The 19,943-nt window shown below is 42.8% G+C and overlaps 1 protein-coding gene across 7 annotated transcripts in view; it reads right to left on the reverse strand.

Annotated features, from left to right (window-relative positions):
- The window catches only part of BICD1 (BICD cargo adaptor 1), a 134,486-nt gene that overhangs the window by 43,796 nt on the left and 70,747 nt on the right, over positions 1–19,943 (reverse strand). For all 7 annotated transcript variants that reach the window (XM_083365151.1, XM_083365158.1, XM_083365157.1 and 4 more), the window contains 3 exons: positions 18,684–19,121; positions 13,381–14,472; positions 6,478–6,629 (listed from right to left, as the gene is read on the reverse strand). In XM_083365151.1, coding sequence (XP_083221277.1) covers positions 6,478–6,629; positions 13,381–14,472; positions 18,684–19,121 — 1,682 coding nt within the window. The remainder of the gene's footprint in view (positions 1–6,477; positions 6,630–13,380; positions 14,473–18,683; positions 19,122–19,943) is intronic.

A 19,943-nucleotide genomic window follows, 5' to 3' on the forward strand; every position in this document is an offset into this window, starting at 1 on the left:
TCCTCTTAATAGCTTAATAACCTCCTTAGTCTTCACATCCGCTGGATTCAAAATCAAAGCCTTTTCTTTTTCCTTAATTTCATTCTCCAATTCTTTCCTCCTGGCTTCCAAAGTACGTCTGTGTTTATTATTCATATATATCAACACCCCTCTCATATAGGCCTTGCTAGCATCCCAAACCATATCCATAGAAGTATCCTTATTCATATTAATTTCAAAAAAATCCTTCATCCGCTGTTTACATTCTTCCACATTTCTCTGATTTCTAAACAAATTCTCATTTACGCGCCACGAGCGCCTATCTCTATTCTCCTTATTAATCTCTAGCCAAACTGGGCTGTGATCAGAAATAGTTCTTGCACATATCTTCACCTTCTTAATCCTAGAAAAAAAGTCATTAGTCAGCAAAATAAAATTGATCCTGGAAAAAGATTGATGTCTGTCAGGAAAAAAAGTATAATCCTTTTCATGCAAATGTATATCACGCCAAATATCTCGCAGTTCCAAATCATCCTTCATTTCAAAAAAGGATTTAGGCAGTCTAGCATGACTTGGAACGCACTTAAAAGAACCAGCCTTGTCCATCTGTACATCCAAAACACCATTCCAGTCCCCCATAAAAATAAATGATTTATAATCCAACTGAGTAAGCTTTGTGTGAAGTAAACTAAAAAAATCAGCTTGTTGTTGATTAGGAGCATATAATCCAACTAAAAGCGTCTTTTTACCTTCTAACAGCAACTCTATCATAACATATCTTCCATGCTTATCTGCTTCAATTAAGTCCGCTGTTAAAGCACTTTTAACATAAACAACCACTCCATTTTTCTTATTCATTGCAGAAGCAACAAATTGCGTGCCCAACCTTGAGTTCGATAAATACTTTTGGTCCATAACCCTAATATGCATTTCTTGCAAACATATAACATCTATCTTGAATTGTTTTAAATAGTGAAAAACTTTCTTCCTCTTCTGTGGTGAATTTAGTCCATTAACGTTTCAAGTTAAAAATTTAGTCGCCATGCATGTCATCCCAAAGCTGTTGGAGCACATCTTTAATAGGCCCACTATCCCCTTTAGGCCGTGCTCCTCCCACTGCTTGGCTGTAAGTATGTTTTGAAAGTTCCATAAACTTCTGCTGATCTTGTTCTTTTATTTTTTTTGCTCATTTTAAAGCGGCACGCGTCACCCTCTGCTCTCCAGGATCAGCCAAAGAAGTTGTAGCTTGATCTCCTCCAGCACCATTCTCCTCTGTCTGTCCAGCTTCAGCCTCTTGAGGTTTTCCTTCTCCAGCTCCCTTTGCAGCTTCCAGAAGTGGTAGTGGGGTTGCTTTTAAAACATTATTGTAAAAATCACGTGCCTGTGTCACAGTAACCAGACGGTACCTTTTGCCTTCATGCATCGCCACCAATCCAACTGGGATCTCCCATCTGAACCTTATATCACGTTGTTTGAGTTCCTGCACAAGAAATGCAAAATCCTTCCTTCTCCTTAAAATCTTTGGAGAAATTTCTTTTAAAACCAAAACTTCTTGGTCAGCAGTCACAACTTTAGTATCATAGGCAGCTTGAATAACTTCATCTCTAGTTTCCCTCTTTGCAAAATAAACCACCACATCTCTAGGTAGCTTTCTCTGTCTAGCAATCCATGAATTTACACGAAACACTTTATCCATGCATCCCTTTATTTCAGATGCTGGCTGACCCAATACTGCTTCCAGAGCCTCAGAAATCAGCTGCTTTAGGTCTTCCTTAATATTTTCTTTTAAGCCTCTGATTCTAACAGCATACTGCATCTGATGATATTGAACAAGACTCAGTTCTCTGTCCATTTTGTCTCTTAAATCTTCATTCTCCAGTACCTTTACTTCTAATATGGCATTCTTTTGAGTCAGGTCTTCCACTTTTTCATCCAGATCTTGCACACATTCAGCCACACTATGCACTGTAGACAAAATGTCTACCCTCATCGCACTGAACTTCTCTTCCATCCTCTCTTCTATTCTCTCCTCCAATTTTTCCAATTTCTCCTCCATCTTTGCCAATTTATCACCCAGTGATTCCAAAATTACCTGGGCTTGTTTTTCAAGAGCATCTTGTAAATCCTTCGATGTCAATGCAGCAGGAGGAAGCAAAGCTTGCAACGATGTCTGTTGCACCGGGGAAGTTCCAGCACTCCGAAGAGTTTTTGAGGGAGGTTTAGCCGCCATCTTTTTACTTTCACTTGTTGCGCACTTTCACTTTAAGTTTATAAAGTCCATTAAGCTAGAGAGTAAAAATAAAAGTCCTCTTCACCTTATCCTCCTGTACCGCTCTGCCTGCTCCTTTTATTCCATGGTCTTTCCTTCTGGCAGGGGTGGTCGCAAACGCCTGGCTCCGCTCCAAAAATCCCGGAGCAGAGACGCTGAACAGCTGGGAGCAACCCAGGCTACGGGGGAGTTCAATCCTTCAGCCGCCCAAGCTTTAAGCTCAGGCGGCCCCGGAGAACTCAACCCCTACCTGGGGCCTCACCCCCTCCTCTTCTCCCGAGGAGGGGGCTTCCAATCCACCCAAACAGCTGATCGGCGCTGTTTCGGGTGAAAACAACACAGCTGAGCCGCGGGCAGCCCGAAAAGGCTGTCTCTGGCACCGCGCCGCCACCGGAAGTCCTATTTTTCATGCTTTATTGTATTCATAAACCAGCTAGCTACTGAAAGCACTTTCCTTTCATTTGCTTTTGCTGCTACTATATTTCTTACTTTAAAAGTGACTTCCACTGCTACATTTACATGGGCTGTTTTCAGGGTAGGAAGATGACTGTTTCTTTTTTTAAAAAATTACCTTGATGCTTGATGTAATCATCATTTACAAATTGAAACAGAAATTATCCAGATCAAAACAGTAGTTTTCCAGAGAGTCACATACTGGGTTATTGTCTCAGTCACTGAGTGAAGCATCTGTAATTTTACTGATTTTTTTTTTCTCTTTGCTTACCGAAATATATTTTGTATATAAGCCAAGTTTTAGAAAATCACACTGTGCTGCATTTAAGTGGAGTCTGACACCATTATTTATCAAGGGCTCAGACTTAATTCTACAAATGTTTTAATGGCTAATTTAAGCAAGAGATTATAAAATAAAACCAATGGGAAATAAGAATGGTAGTTTTGTACATGCAACATACAGAATCAACAGATTTTGGAAAATTGTATTAAATAATATAAGTAAAAGTTTTCGTCTAGACAGCGCCTTTTTTTGTCATAGGACACACCGGAACAGAGTTCCGGCACCTTTTTTCGACGGATTTTCCAGAGTTGGGTTCTTTTCCTATTGTTTTCCTTACTATCCTCCTTTGTTTTTGAAAATTCCCCGCTGGTGGTACGGTGCGAGCGGGGTCCCCTCTGGTGCTGTCTGCCTCCTCTAGGAGGAGCCATGATGCACCAGAACACCAGAGCCAGAGCGAGGCTTAATTGGCTGGGTCAGACCATGTGGTGTGGAAGGACCATGTGGTGTGGAAAGATGGAGGCCATCTTTCAAGAGAGGGTGAGCAAGCCTTTTGCCTTCCCTTACAGAAAGTGGGGTGCCAGGTTAAAAAGAGGCGAAGCGAGAGGAAAGAAAGGCGGCTGGCGTAGAAGCTTGCCGGACAGCGAAACGTTACTGTTTCAGTTCCTTGGGTAGTTCAAAGGCTGGGATGTCTACGAAAATCTCTTTTTAGTCTTTTACATTTTACATTCAAACTGCAGAGGGGAAGAATAAGAATAAAGCAATATCTTGTGATTTGGAGGTATTATTATTAATAATAATAATATACATTAATTATGTATTGGTCAGATGTAAAGGTAGACCTACAGTATAAGGTTTAATCAGATCTATTTATTAAATTGGGTTTAACTTAAAGGTAAATTAATAGTAATCTGTTCACTGACAAAGTTTCAACTTTAATTTGTTGCAAGTCACTATCCATATTAAACTCCAAATGTAAATTTTTCCAACTTGTTTGACAACTTCTTAAAAATAATTCAATCTTTTACAAGCAACCAAATTTTGTTTTATTGGGCCAATTTCATTCCACATACAGTAGAAAGCTGACATTTCCACTCATTAAACTAAATGGGTATGCCAGTGATAAAATGTCCCAAAAGATTAATAAAATGCCTTCTTGTAATTTAAAGCCACACAGTGCATGGTAACATTAATAGTATTAACTAGTCTTTTAGATACACTAAAAATTGAAGGTTTGTTTTTTTCAACTACAAAGGTAAACCTTGTAGGGTAGGCAAGACGGGTTTTATGACCTATAAACCCTGAGAGAGTTCCAGCATCTTTTTTTTTTACAAAAAAGCACTGCTTCTAGATGCTTAATCTACATTTTTTATTACTTCCTTTCACCAAAAGCAAATTGAAGGGACTTCTTTTATGAGCTGCCATATGGTGCTCCTAAAGCCTGTTTAGAGTTAACAATGAACCAAGAAAAGAAATAACATTTTTTTTAAAAAAATACTTAATTTGATAAAGTATCAGGTTAAAAAAAAGTTGACATTTTAGAGGATTTTTTAAAAAGTTATCTGCTTTGTCTTCCTTCTAAACTACAAAATCCTAAAATGTAAATATTGTGGAGGATATCTTTCTTGTTTCTATGCACTTATCTGTGTGTTTACAACTTCCCCTATTCAAAGTGGGAGAGTGTTAGATTAGAATAACCATCAGCTTAATTGGTTCCCACAGGCTAAGTATTCTGCATAACAAAGTGTTCTCACACAGGGGCAGTCAGATTCCTTTGTACTCTTAACTGTCTTCCTTATCAGGGCTAAAATAATTATTGGTCAATGGTGAAATGTGTACTACACTCAACTTAAATCTCTACCACTCTTTGTAAGAGTTTGAATGGTGTTCTTCTCTCTTGATAGCTGGAGAACAGAGACTCATTGTAACTTGTTAGCTTTAATAAAATAATTCTTGGATAATTTCCAATTGCTAGTGTATTCTTAAGTGATTTTTCCCCATTGTCGATATATCTTGAAGTCCACTTTCTTTTCTTATCAGCTTCACCAGTCCAAGTTATGCTCATTTTTATCCTTTTAAATAAATAAGTGTGGCCTTGGTAAGGCCACACTTGGAATACTGCATCCAGTTTTGGTCACCATGATGTAAAAAAAGATGTTGAGACTCTTTATATGAGAACGGCTGCTGGAATTGGATACTGTATGTCTAATTTAACGAAGAGAAGGACTGGGGTGACATGATAGCAATGTTCCAATATCTCAGGGGCTGCCACAAAGAAGAGGGAGTCAAACTATTCTCCAAAGCACCTGAAGGCAGGACAAGAAGCAATGGATGGAAACTAATCAAGGAGAGAAGCAATCTAGAATTAAGGAGAAATTTCCTGACAGAACAATTAATCAGTGCCTCCAGAAGTTGTGAATGCCCCAACATTGGAAGTTTTCAAGAAGAGATTGGACAACCGTTTGTCGGAAATGGTATAGGGCAGAGGTCCCCAACCTTTTGGGCACCAGGAACCATTTTCCATAGACCAGAGGGGGCTTGGTTTCACTGCCTGCATCCCACAAATGGGATTGCATGCCGTGGCCCGGTACCAGTCCATGGACTGGTGGTTGGGGATCCCTAGTATAGAGTTTCCTGCCTGCGCAGGGGTTGGACTAGAAGACCTCCAAGGTCCCTTCCAACTTTTTTAAAATAATAATAATAATAATAATAATAATAATAATAATAATAATAATAATAATATTCTATTTTTTTTAAAAAAAGAATAGGAGCGAAAGGAAGCATGCTTACTGACTTTACTGTACCTTCACAAATTAATACTATGAACAGATCAGAATCTCATGGACAAATTATTTAGGGATGCAGATATAGAGAGCTAATACATAATTAGGAACTGATTGTTCTGGAGAATTTTTCTGCAGATAAAGTTAAAATCAACCCTTGCCTGAACCCCTGGAGAATAGTTGGCTGAGACAATGGCTTGAATACTGCTAGGAATATAAAACACTTGATAAAATTATGTCATAGAAAAACTGCTCCCACGGAGTGGTATTGCATACACAGAGAGCTTGTAAGTCAGCACCCCTAATTCAAGTGCCTGTTCCCTCCATTTTGTTCTCCAGGATTCTGTTGAATTGGCTGAAATGGGAACCATGCGTCCTGAGTATGGAAAAGACTAACAAAAACCACAGTTCTTAGAAGAATATGCTTGAATACTTATTGCTAGGAGGAGGGTGGTTGGGTATTTAAGTACTTTGCTCATCTGCTGCTGAGAAAACCTTTGTAGGTTCCTGTTTATGACACCAAGTAGAGAATAAAAGCTTACTGTTGAAATCATTCTAGGCCCTTCCAGTTTTATGGGAGGACCCACTTTTGTTCAGATCTGAATAAAAGTGTGACTGAGAGAGACTGGTCTTTTCCTCTTTGTCTGCACCAAGCCAAAACTAAACTCCTGCTTAATAAGCTAAACTCCTGTCTTAACAATTAGTTTCTGTACCTGGTTGCAAACATGGCTCTCAAGGATGAGAAGGTTGCTGCATCTTCTTTCAAAGCTTTTAATTCGTTGCGCAGTTTAGTCATCGTTTCTGTTACCATGCCTTTCTCGTTCTCGTATTTATTTTTCAGGTTGGCCAGGGCCACTTCTGCTGTCTAAAACAAAGAGACATATCTTATGTCACCAAGCAAAGAATAAAAGCTTGCTGTTGAAATCATTCTGGATTCTTCCAGGTTTATGCATTTATTGTAAAACATATGCATTTATTTTCATCTGGTTGATACAAGTAGGGGATTGAACTCAAAGGATAACTTGGAATTTTCTTCTTGGCTGAAAAGAAAGGTAAATCTATAATAACTAATCATGAAGTGCCTAAAAGAAAGAAAGAAGACTTCCTCAACTGAACAATATAGAACTGTGTTTTTCAAACTTGACAACCTTAGTATGTATGGACTTCAACGCAGTGGTGGGATTCAAATATGTGAACAACCGGTTCTCTCTGTGGATGCCACTTCCGGAAGTCCGTTCTGGGCCTGGGCAACAAAAAAATAGCCACCGGTTCTGGTACGAACCGGCTGAATCCACCACTGCTTCAACTCCCAGAATACCTCAGCATGCTGGGTAAGGAATGCTGGGAGTTGAAACTCACACATTTTAAAGTTGTCAAGTTTGAAAAACACTGATTTAGAAGGAGACAAATGTCAAGAAAATCCCCTTCTTTTCTTCTTCATTAAGAGATTAAAAGGTTGGGAGGGAAAATAAAGTTTAGGAATTTCAAATAGAAGAACCTTTTTAGAAACATGAGATTATAGTAGCAGATTTTAAGAAAATATTTTATGTATTGGAATGGAGAATTTGAAGGATATATACTATAGTTAAAACGAAGATGATTTTAAGTTAGCCTTCTTTCCCAACACATCTGAAGTGCACCAGGCTGGAAGTCTGATTTATGGAAACCTTTATTTATATTGTAAAAATTACACCAACATTCAATACCTGATATGTGCTAATGTGCTGGCTTGAGGTATGTCCATGTAGTGGTAGCATGTATTTAGGCCTTCAAAATTATGGGATTAGGACAATATTGGGTAATACAGGAAAAAGTCAGTTATATGCTTTCTGAAATGTTTTATCCCTTTTCAGTTCCACTGAAAAGAGATAATATATGCTATCTTTTCAATTTTAACATCCACATTTTATTTCCATATTGGAAATTAATATAATGTTCCTGAGAAATGTCTCAACAAACATACAGGATATATTTCAAAAATCAAGTATCCATGACATATTAACAAATCAAAAAGTGTCACAATATCTTAAGATATCTAAATTATAGACCTCTAATTTCTGAAATTTAATAATAACAATAACAATAATAATAATAATAATAATGTTGGAAGGGATCTTGGAGGTCATCTAGTCCAAACCCCTGCTCAGGCAGGAAACCCTATACCATTTCGGAAAAATGGCTGTCCAGTCTCTTCTTAAAAACTTCCAGTGTTGGAGCATTCACCGCTTCTGAAGGCGGGTTGTTCCACTGATTAATTGGTCTAACTGTCAGGAAGTTTCTCCTTAGTTCTAGGTTGCTTCTCTCGTTGATCAGTTTCCATCTGTTGCTTCTTGTCCTGCCTTCTGGCGCTTTGGAAAATAGCTTGACTCCCTCTTCTTTGTGGCAGCCCCTGAGATATTGGAAAACTGCTATCATGTCCCCCCTCATCCTTCTCTTCATTAAACTAGACATACCCAATTCCAGCAACCATTCCTTATATGTTTTAGCCTCCAGTCCCCTAATCATCCTTTTTGCTCTTCTCTGTACTCTTTCTAGAGTCTCAACATCTTTTTTACATCGTGATGACCAAAACGGGATGCAGTATTCCAAGTGTGGCCTTACCAAGGCATTGTAAAGTGGTATTAATACTTCACATGATCTTGATTCTATCCCTCTGTTAATGCAGCCTTAGCACTGTGTTGGCTTTTTTGGCAGCTGCAGCACACTGTGATTGTGATTGTCCACTAGGACTCCAAGATCACTCTCACAGTTACTACTATTGAGCAAGGCACCCCCTTTACTATACCTGTACATTTGGTTTTTCTTGCCCAAATGTAGAACCTTACTTTTTTCACCATTGAATTTCATTTTGTTAGATAGCGCCCAGTGTTCAAGTCTGTCGCCTGTTTTCTGCAGTGTTGGCTATTCCTGCCAGTTTGGTGTCATCTGCAAATTAGATGAGTTCCCCATCTATCCCCTCATCCAAATCGTTGATGAAGATGTTGAAGGGCACTGGGCCCAGAACAGAGCCCTGGGGCACCCCACTACACACTTCCCTCCATGTAGATGCAATTCCATTGAGGACCACACGCTGAGTACTGCTGGTCAGCCAACCAGGAATCCATCTGGTGGTGTTGCTGTTTAACCCACATTTTTATGTCTTATCAAGTAGTAGGTTGTGATCTACTTTATCAAATGCCTTACTGAAGTCCAAGTAAATTATATCCACAGCATTCGTCTGGTCCACTAGAAGAATTTTGTCACTTTACTAAAGAATGTAATAAGACTTGTCTGGCATGACCTGTTTTTGACAAACCCATGTTGGCTTTTAGTAATGACTTTGTTTGCCTCTAGGTCAGGGGTCGGCAACCCGAAAAAGGAAAAGAGCCACTGGGAACCGGTTCCATCACACATAAAAAAAAGTGGGAGCCGCGTGCATGTGTACATGCATGCGCATGCGCAAAAAACATTTCTTGCACATGCGTGGACACGCGCAGTTGCCTTTTTTTATGTGTGATGGAACCGGTTTCCGGTTGCGCGACAGCGACGGCCCGTCTGCAAAGCTGCCGAAAGCGGCAGCTTTGCAGAAGGGGCCGCGGCAGCTTTCGCAACAAGCGGGGCCACTACCCATTCTGAGAGGTGCGCGTGCACCTCCCCAAACCTCCCCAAATGTCGGCAGGTCTCCGTACCTCCACGCGAACGGGCAGCGGCCCTGCTTGTTGCGAAAGCTGCGGCGGCCCGTCTGCAAAGCTGCCATTGTCCCGTCTGGAGACCTGCCGCGTTCACGGCATCTGTGCAAACGGGATGGCGGCGGTTTGGAGAGTGCGCGCGCACCTCTCCCAAGCCGCCGCCGTCCGGAGACCTGCCGATGTTTGGGGAGGTTTGGGGAGGTGCGCGCGCACCTCCCCAAACCTCCCCAAATGTCGGCATGTCTTCGTACCTCCGCGTGAACGGGCAGCGGCCCGTCTGCAAAGCTTCCGAAAGTGGTAGTTTTGCAGATGGGCCGCGGCAGCTTTCGCAACAAGCGGGGCCACTGCCCGTTCGCACGGAGGTACGGAGACCTGCCGACATTTGGGGAGGTTTGGGGAGGTACGCGCGCCAGCCCCAAATTTCACAAGTGGAAATTGAGGGAGATTGCCAGGAACACGAGATCAGTGTTTCTCAGCCCGCGCTGATCTTGCCCTTCTTGCAGTCTCCTTCTCTCTGTTTCAGCTTGCTTTTGGCTACTTTTCTTTTGGGGGATCCAGCCTCTGCCGCCCCCTTCTATCAACAGCTAGATGCCCCGAAAGAAAAGCAGCCAAAGGTAGCAGCTCTGCAAGTCTCCGCCAAGAGAATGGGGCAGCGGAGGCTGGATCCCCCGAAAGACGTCTCTGCTGAGATGAGAGAACGGGGTGGCAAGCTGCCGAGAGAATGGGGCGGTGGAGCGCTCCGCCGAGAGAATGGGGTGGTGGAGGCTTGCCGCCCATTCTCTCGGCAGAGACTTCTTTCGGGAGATCCAGCCTCTGCCGTGCTGCACCGAGAGAACAGCAAGCCGCCCCATTCTCTCGGCGGAGCACTCCACCGCCCCATTCTCTTGGCGGAGCACTCCACCGCCCCATTCTCTCGGCGGCTTGCCACCCTGTTCTCTCATCTCGGCGGAGACTTCTTTCAGGGGATCCAGCCTCTGTCGCCCCCTTTTCTCAGCTGGGCTCTGCCGAGATGAGAGAATGGGGCAGCAAGCCGCTGAGAGAATGGGGCAGTGGAGCGCTCCGCCGAGAGAATGGGGTGGCTTGCTGTTGGCGCGGTGCGGCGTGGCAGAGGCTGGATCCCCCGAAAGAAGTCTCTGCCGAGAGAATGGGTGGCAAGCCTCCACCATCCCATTCTCTCGGCGGAGCGCTCCACCGCCCCATTCTCTCGTTTCAGCGGAGACTTCTTTCGGGGGATGCAGCCTCTGCCGCCCCCTTCTCTCAGCTGCCTGGGCAGCTGAGAGAAGGGGGTGGCAGAGGCTGCATCCCCCGAAAGAAGTCTCTGCCGAGAAAATGGGCGGCAAGCCTCCACCGCCCCATTCTCCCAGTGGAGCGCTCCACCGCCGCATTCTCTCGGCGGCTTGCCACCCCATTCTCTCGTCTCGGCAGAGCCCAGCTGAGAGAAGGCGGCAGAGGCTGCATCCCCCGAAAGAAGTCTCCGCCGAAAGAATGGGCAGCAAGCCTCCACTGCCCCATACTTGGCGGAGCGCTCCACCGCCTCATTCTCTCATCTCAGCGGAGACTTCTTTCAGGGGATCCAGCCTCTGTCACCCCCTTTTCTCAGCTGGGCAGCTGAGAGAAGGGGGCGGCAGAGGCTGGATCCCCCGAAAGAAGTCCTCGCCGAGAAAATGGGCGGCAAGCTTCCACCGCCCCATTCTCTCAGCGGAGGCTTGCAGAGGTGGCGGCAGAGCTACGCGTGCAGTTCTCCAAACCGCCGTCGCCCGTTTGGAGAACTGCTGCCTTGTTAAACATGGACGAAGGGAGCAGCTCTCCAAACGGGGCGGTGGAGATTTGGGGAGCTGCACACGCAGCTCTCCAGCCCGCCGCTCTCCAAACCTCTACCGCCTCGGTTGGAGAGCTGTTGCCTTCGTCAAACATGGGTGAAGGCAGCAGTTCTGCAAACGGGGCGCTGGAGGTTTGAAGAGCGGCGGGTTGGAGAGCTGCGCGTGCAGCTCTCCAAACCGCCGCTGCCCGTTTGGAGAGCTGCTGCCTTCGTCCATGTTTGACGAAAGCAGCAGCTCTCCAAACTGGGGGGTGGAAGTTTGGAGAGCTGCGCACGCAGCTCCCCAAACCTCCACCACCCCATTCTCTTAATGGGACTTTTTTATTCCCACTTTTTTTCCAAAATGGCAGAGGAGGACTGGGAGCCGCAGGAGACGGCTTAAAGAGCCGCATGCGGCTTCGGAGCCGCGGGTTGCCGACCCGTGCTCTAGGTGTTTTCTGATTCATTGTTTGATTATTTTTTCCAGAATCTTCCCAGGTATTGAGGTCAGGCTGATAGATCTTTTAAATATGAACAGTCCCATAATCAGGAACTTCGTTAAATAGCATTGTAGGGTGAAATGTCATATTCATATAGCATCCCTGCTACCCTCTCTATTCATGAAACTCGCAGCCTCACCTGAAGCTAGAACATACAAGATACAAGATAGAAGAAGAAATAATGGTGTGAGAATCTCTTAAACTTCTTTCAGCTGATAATGAACAGCCAGATAAGTTCAGCCAGGCTGAAACTGATAAAATCATCTGTCTCACAAAGAATAGCAACCAGATGGGAAGCTCCTTCCCCCTAGAGAATGAAATATTTGAGGGAATATTAAAAAAGGCAGAATATTATATTTCCCCCTAAAGGAGAAGAGGAGAAACATGTTCTTAAAGGCAGAAATAAAAGAAACAGCTTCAAGCAGAAGCCTGAAGTCTCTAGAAATGGAAATGGGGGGGGGCTGTTCATAAGCAAAATGCCTTCAGCCACAGCTCCCACAGAAGGCTGGAGGTGATGGGATTAGAAAAACAGAGACTCCTAAAATCTACATTCCCCATCCAGCTCCAAGGACATGACCTCCCAGCCACAATAGGAGTCAGGCAACAATACTTAGTATACGAAAAGGGCACACTCAAACACAGGCCAAAATACATTTCACAAGGAACAAGCATCTCAAACACAAAGTCCTCCATTTTATTTTTCAGGGTCTTTTTCCCAGTTTGGAACCGGACCTGATTCTTCCAACAGAGCTTTCCTGGATATATAAATGTGGCACCCCAACCTCAGCACATAGACATACACAAAAGGGAGATAAGGACAGATTCGGAGTTGCATGTCCACCAGAATAAAGATTTCAGATGACACATTCACAAACCTCACAAAGGACCAATTTTCCTGTAATATTACCAGTCCCAATACCACAAATTTGTAGCTATCTCAATTGCTGAACTCTATGCTATCAAATAAAGTATAGGTAATCCTTGATTTACAACAGTTCATTTAGTGACCATTTAAAGTTACAGTGGCACTGAAAAAGTGACTTATGGCCATTTTTCACACTTATGACCATTGCAACATCCCCATGATCACGTGATCAGAATACAGATGCTTGGCAACTGACTCATATTTATGATGATTGCAGTGTCCCTGGGTCATGTGATCATCTTTTTGCAACTTTCTAACAAAATCAATAGGGAAGCTAGATTCACTTAACAACCATGCAGTGATTCACTTAACAAGAAAAGTCATAAAATGAGGCAAGTTTCACTTAACAAATGTTTCACTTGGCAACAGAGGTTTTGGGCTCATTTGTGGTCATAAGTCAAGGACTACCTGTACTTTCTTTTCAAGCAGCTCATCCAGTGCATTTCTTTCATGATCCAGCTTGAAACCAGATCAGAATTTTCTAACAGTATCAGAACAAGGGTAAAAATTTAATCCAAGTTGATTTGAAATGTAATTAGCAAAATGTACCTGTTTCTTGTCTTTTGGGACTTCATACAAACCTAAAAATATTCCACTGTTTAATTTCACAAAAGCTCAAAAATAAACAATTGTAAAATCAACTGTAAAATCGCTCTTTAAGCAATTTTAAAAATCCATAAATTACATACCAAATTATAAAAAGGACATTACAGTTTCCAAATTACCTGCTTGTTGGCTTTCAACACTGCCCTGAGGGTTGCTATCTGCTCCCGTTTTGTACTCAGCAGGGACTTTAATTTCATTATTTCTTCCATCAAAGCCTCCTTGTCCTTATCGATCATAGGTGCCAGTTCACGGGCCGCTGCGCGCTGCCGGGACAGCTGCAGTGACCGGTCTACCGCTTTCTGCAAGTGCTTGATTTGGTCTCGTATTATGGCATTGAGGTTGTAAATATTCATCGGCTCTTTCCGAATGTCACTGGTGTCGGAAACCGGGGAGGAAGGAGGGGCTGTAATGACAGGAGAAATGGTGGGGGTCTTTGTTGGACTTGGCTCTTTATTGGCTTCAGTGCTCTCTTTTGAACCCTGTTCGGTTGGTGCCCTGGCTTCAACAGGCAGCACCGTTGCTCTTCTGGCAAGGCGGGGAGATAGAAGTCCTCTTGGATCATCAGGCCCCTTCAAGCTCCCGCTTCTAGTAACTCGGCTTTGCCTGTAGTAGTCCAGCATAACCCTATTGGGCGTCTCATTGTTGCAGAGACAGACATGGTGATAGAGCTGAGCAAGCTCTTCACTGAAAGTCACCAGCTCATCCTGAGCGGCATTGAGGGTGTTGTGGTTCTCGTTGGCAACGCCTGTAATTCTTTGCAGCTCCTTCTCCATCTGCATCATTTTCTCGTGGCTTTCCTTCGTTGACTTTTCTAAGCCGGATACCTGCTCATCGTAGATTTGGATCTTGCTCTCATACTTGTCCTTTTCTTCAGTGTAGCTTTCAACACATTTATTATACTTCTCTTTTAAGGCTTTGATTTCGGCTTTGAGGTCGATCACCTCGGTAACAGCTACCTTGTATTTACACTCTAGGATCTCTAAGCCATTTATGTCCACTTCATAATCATGGGTTTCTTCCCCAGAATCCCGGCCTTTCTCAAAATCCACGTCTTTCAGCTCTTTGTGGCTTTGCAGTCCCCTCATTGCGTTGACATGTTCAGTGAGCCTGTGGACCCGTTCGTGCTGCTCTGTGAGGGCCCCTTTGGTGTGTTCCAGCTGGGTCTGAGATTCCTGAAGATTTGCCAGCAGAATAGCTTTCTCGCGCTCCACCTGCAATAGCCCAGAAAAAGGATATAAATATCTCCAGAAAGGAACTGGGGTACAAGGGCTCTACAATTAAAGGTGCAGTTTTAACAGCGGAACCTTATACAGTGCAAGTATCCTTGATGTAATCACCATTTGAAGTTACAACGGCACTGAAAAAAGTAACCTATAATTGATCCTTGCACTCAGACTGTCACCACATTCCCATAGTCATGTGAAATTTGGGTTCTTGGCAATGAACATGTATTTAGGAGGGTTGCAGCATTTCAAGATTATCTGGTTGCTATTTGCAATCTTTCTAGCTGGTTTCTGACAAGCAAAGTCAATGGGGGAAGCCAGCTTTGTTTAATCACCGCATGATTCACTTTAAAACCATGGCAAAGAAAGGTAGTCTGACTCACTTAACAACTGCCTTGCTTAGCAACAGCAATTCTGGTCCCAACTGTGGTTGTAAATCAAGGATTACCTGTATCTGTGCATGGATTGCTGCACAGTTCAAGAAGCATGTTCCTCCTAATTGAGTCGTATTTCCTAATCAACTGCATACAGCTAAAATAATCCAAGCTTTATCAAATGCACTATTTCAAATGCCACTCGGCAGACAAGTTGACTGTGTATAAAATATTAAGTCTATGTGAGTCTTTTAAATAAATAAATAAAACCTGAATCGCTTTTCCATCGTCTGAAAAAATGTAAACATTTACAGTAACTTTAAGATAATGGAAATAGCTTGAGCGGTATGTCTGTTTTATTACTGCTTTGTCCTTATCATAAAGCAAGGTTTCTCAGTCTTGGCAACTTGAAGATGGGTGGACTTCAATTCAAGTTTTACCAACACTGTCACAAAGCATCTAATGTTGCAGCAACTGCTTTGCAGCTGATCAGCAACAAAGCAAATATATACTTCCTCATGAATATAGTCAGCTATTAAAATGAGACTAAGGGGTATCAAACACTGCCTATAATTTTTCTAAACCTGAAAAACTTCAATGTACAGTTTCAAATGCATATTTTAGTGCATCTAAAAAAAATCTAACAATTTAACCATAAAACACACTGACTAAAATCAATCATTTTAAATGTAAATGTTTTAGCTTGCTTGATGAGCAATAACGAAACCAAACTTAATTAGTTTGCTGCAGTGTAGTCATTACTATTTCAAATCTCTTGATGCATAAAAAATAATTTATGAAAACATTTAATGGAAATATAATTAAAGCACAGCTGAAGATTGACTGGTTGGATTTATATCCTGTTGCAATCTCATAATGACAACTTAGTATGCAGCATCTGTAAAATCTGGGAAGCCAATCCTAAGAAAGGGATTGAAAATCAAACAACCAACATGATAGATGCTGTTAAAAAAATCTGTGCTATATCTGTCTCTAGGATCTGATGTACAATTCTGATTGTAAGATAAAATGGTGCTGGAAAAAATGTAAAAAAAAGGGCAACCAAAGTGAGTAGAGGGATTGGGCCCTTTGTGTACAAGAAAAAAAATGATCGAGTGTTTTTAGGTTTGCAAAACGGTTATTGAAGGGCTGCATGTTCAAGGTATAGGGAATTGTACACAGTATGGAGAAAATCAATGGAAAGAATTTTTTTTTCTTTCCCTGTACAAATACTGAGACCACAAGTCATCCAATGAAGCTGACTGGAAGAAGGAATTAACTTGAGGAATGCATTAACATAAGACATAGCAATTGCCACTAAACTGAATATCTACACAAGGGAACCTGTTATGCCAGGAACCCTGGATTCTTAGCCTGCTGTTCCCACACCAAATAGAGATCTTTTTCCAATTCACTCCATATGGAAGAAAAGGATGCTTGGGATTAATTTCACAACACTCTCAGCATCACAATTTATACATTGCTACAGAAGGAAAACATAAACTATCATTGGTTCACAGGACTGGAGGCACTGAAAATCCTTTACTTAGTAATGTAAATGATGGGGCAAAAAGTAGAAGTGCAAATGATGGGACAAGATAAATTGTATTGTAGTGCAAAATAGACTCATAAAGTATTTCATTAGAAAGACAATCAAGTTCTTCAAAGAACATCAGAAAAACAAGACAACACTGGTCAAAAGCTCTGTCAAATAGGAGGTAAATGAGCTCTTCTGTTGAAGCAGGGTCACCCATTCAGATGGAGATAGAGGGCAATATAACAATTGTCTTCTCCCAGTAAACACAGCAAGGCCAGCAATGATCTTGGGCAGCATCAGGAAGCAATAACTTGGACATTTGTCAATTCAGTTGGGTTTACAACCTGCAAGGGACCTCCCTTGCCTTTCCCAAATGAATGGGGAGGTATTAAGCATAAAGTCATAAAGTATTAAGATGCAAATGTAACACTAATACAAATGAAATGACCCACTGTAATACATGCCCAGTGGCTTAAGCCCTCCTCATCTCACACTCACCTGTTGCAATGTGGCCTTCATGGGGCTACTCTTGAAGAGCATTTCGGAAGCTACAACTACTGCAGAGGGAGGCAGTGCCAGCAATTCTTGGGGCCCCTTGGGTTGGGAACAACCTGCCTCTAAATTCCAGCTGCAGGAAATAAGTGTGGGATAAGGTATGTCTCCAACTGGCCATTGTAAAAAACAAATGCTAGGCTTAAGTGGACCTTAGCTCAATCCAGCTGGATTATTTTTTTATGTTTATGTTTATTTTTATGTTAGATGGGTGCCATGGCCTCCTTAGAGGCTGATTCGGAGGAAGAGTTGGAAATGGGAGCAGCTGTCAAGGAAGGCACACCAGGGGCTGTGGGTGATGCAATCCTGGGCCTCTCAGGCATTGGGGGAGGTGGTGGACAAGGCAGAGAGCTGCCTGCCTGCACAGACACAGGGGAGGAGTGGCTGCTGAGGGCAGTGTTGACAAGCAGTTAATCCCCTATGATGAGGAACAGCTGCCTACTCCACTGATCCAAGGACAAGGAGAATGGAGCATAGGCATGCCCAGAGAAGGGCTGCAAGTCTACTGAGGAGGAGATTGCCCCACCCCTCCTCACAAGGAACACCTGGAGGGGAGTAACTTAAGAAGAACCTGTGGAGTTAGTCTTTGCTAGAAACAATTGTTTGTTTTGGATTATATTCCTCCAGCTTTGACTCATGACATTTGCCTTGCTTTGGGAACTGCTGTTTGTCTTGTACTAACTTTGTGGACCACTTTTGGCTCTTTGTTTTACCTCCAAACTATCTTTGCCTTGTACTTTGTTGTTGTCCTGAGGAATTTATCTTATGCCTGGACTTTTGCCTTGTGGACTTTCTTCCTAATTTATGGACTATTGCAGGGGTGTCAAACTCAATGTCATTGAGGGCCGCATCAGCATTGCGGTTACCCTCAGGGGGCTGGGTGGGTGTGGCCTGGGTGGGCGTGGCCTACTGGGTGGGCATGGCCAGCTCTACATCATTCGCATCAAGGGTGCCTATGGGGGCCTGGGCAGGAGTGGGACAGATCGGAGGGTCTCTGGCAGAAGGAGGGTCTCGGGGCCAGGGCCAAGGCAGCAGGGGCCGTTCCCTCACTGTTTCCAGGATGGCTTCGCGGGCCGCATGAAACCACTTCGCGGGCCGGATCTGGCCCCCGGGCCTTGTGTTTGACATATCTGGACTATTGTATTGGGGACTGTGGGTGGAGCCTTACTGGTCATTGGAAGGGAATTTGTTTAACACTTCTCAAGAGAAATAACTCTAGAGGCCTGTCTTGCCTTGACCACCTGGATCATAACAATGGGCTACAAAAAAAAAGCGGTAAAATGGCAGTAGCAATTCAAAAATGAAACCAACAAAAAAAGTGAAAAATTGATAGAAGAGAATGTGTGTAGCTGAGGATTGAACTATGGGATCCTTAGTGGTCCCCGAGATTGGTGATTTTCTTGCAGACAATTCATTACCAAACTAGGTAACGTCATCGGTCCTGATGACGTTACCTAGTTTGGTAATGAAATGTCTGCAAGAAAACCATCAATCTGGGGGACCACTAAGGACGCCAAAATGAAAAATACATAAAACACGAAACCACATTGTTAAGATACAGTATATTCAAAGTGGAGAAACACTTTTTTTTTTTAAAAAAAGGCACGTTTACTTCTTTTTCCCAAATAGTTTTTTCTCAGAGGAATAAATGCTCTTGGTATCTTTGTACACAATATGAACATTTGTAAGTAAGGTGATCTCTTCTTACAAAGAACCTCTTGAATCTTCCATGTTACCTGCATGAGCTGCTGCTTCAGTTTCTGTATTTCAGAGATGTTCAGCTCACTGAAGAGATCAGAGGCCGGGTGCAAAGATTCTCCTTTCCTGACGCTGGGAGTCCGAAAATCCCCATTTAGTTTCATGTGAGGTCCATGAATGTGTCCATTCATTTTGTCATCATTATTAGGCTCGTTCCCATCTTCTCCAAACTTTAATCCATCTACTGAGATATTAATATGATTATTATACATGCTATCATTTAAATTGATATACTGAGACAGTTCCTTCCTCAGACTGTTCTTCTGATCTCTTTCATTCTTTAACGTCTCCAAGGCCTCCTCTAGCTGATGTTCTGCAATCTCCTTTAACCGGATGGCGTCTTCTAGCTGGCTATTAAGCAACACCGTCTCTTCCTCAAATCGTTTTATCTCATGTTTCAAGCCTTCATATTCAACCTGAATTAAATAAAATAAAGAAGATTCATAATGCTAAAAGTTGGATTTATACACCATCTGCCATTTGCCGCATCTCTTCAAATAAATGTCTACAAATGAGGCATTATGCCATGGGTAAGGAAAGGATATATTACAAATTTAATAAACTTAGCCCCACGAAGTCATGGTAATTCTATCATGTTTTATCTCTGCTAATAATTGACAATTGTGTCACTACAGAATTGCCATATATTAGCAGAGATAAAATATAGCAATAGAATTGATCCCTAGGTCAGCCTGTTTTCCAAAGCCCCAGGAAGTAAGACAAGAAATGATGGAAACTAATCAAGGAGAGAAGCAACCTAGAACTAAGGATAAATTTCCTAACAGTGAGAACAATTAACCTGTGGAACGGCTTGCCTCCAGAAGTTGTGGGTGCTCCATCACTGGAGGTTTTTAAGAAAAGGCTGGACAGACACTCATCTGGAATGGTATAGGGCACTGATCCCCAACCTTTTGGCACCAGTTTTGTGGAAGACAATTTTTCCATCGATCAGGGGATAGGGGTGGAGGATGAACACACAACCTAGATCACTCGCGTATGCAGTTTACAATAGGGTTTACACTCCTATGAGAATCTAATGCCTGATGATCTGAGGTGGAGCTGAGATGGTGATGCTAATACTGGGGAGTGACTGCAAATACAGATGAAGCTTCACTCACTTGCCGGCCATCCACCTCCAGCTGTGTGACCCAGTTCCTAATAGCCCATGGACCGATACCAGTCTGTGGCTCAGGAGTTGATGAACCCCTGGTATAAGGGGTTGAGCAGGGGGTTGAACT

The sequence above is a fragment of the Vipera ursinii genome (genome assembly GCF_947247035.1).
Source record: "Vipera ursinii genome assembly, chromosome: 6".
Classification (NCBI taxonomy): Eukaryota; Metazoa; Chordata; class Lepidosauria; order Squamata; family Viperidae; genus Vipera; species Vipera ursinii.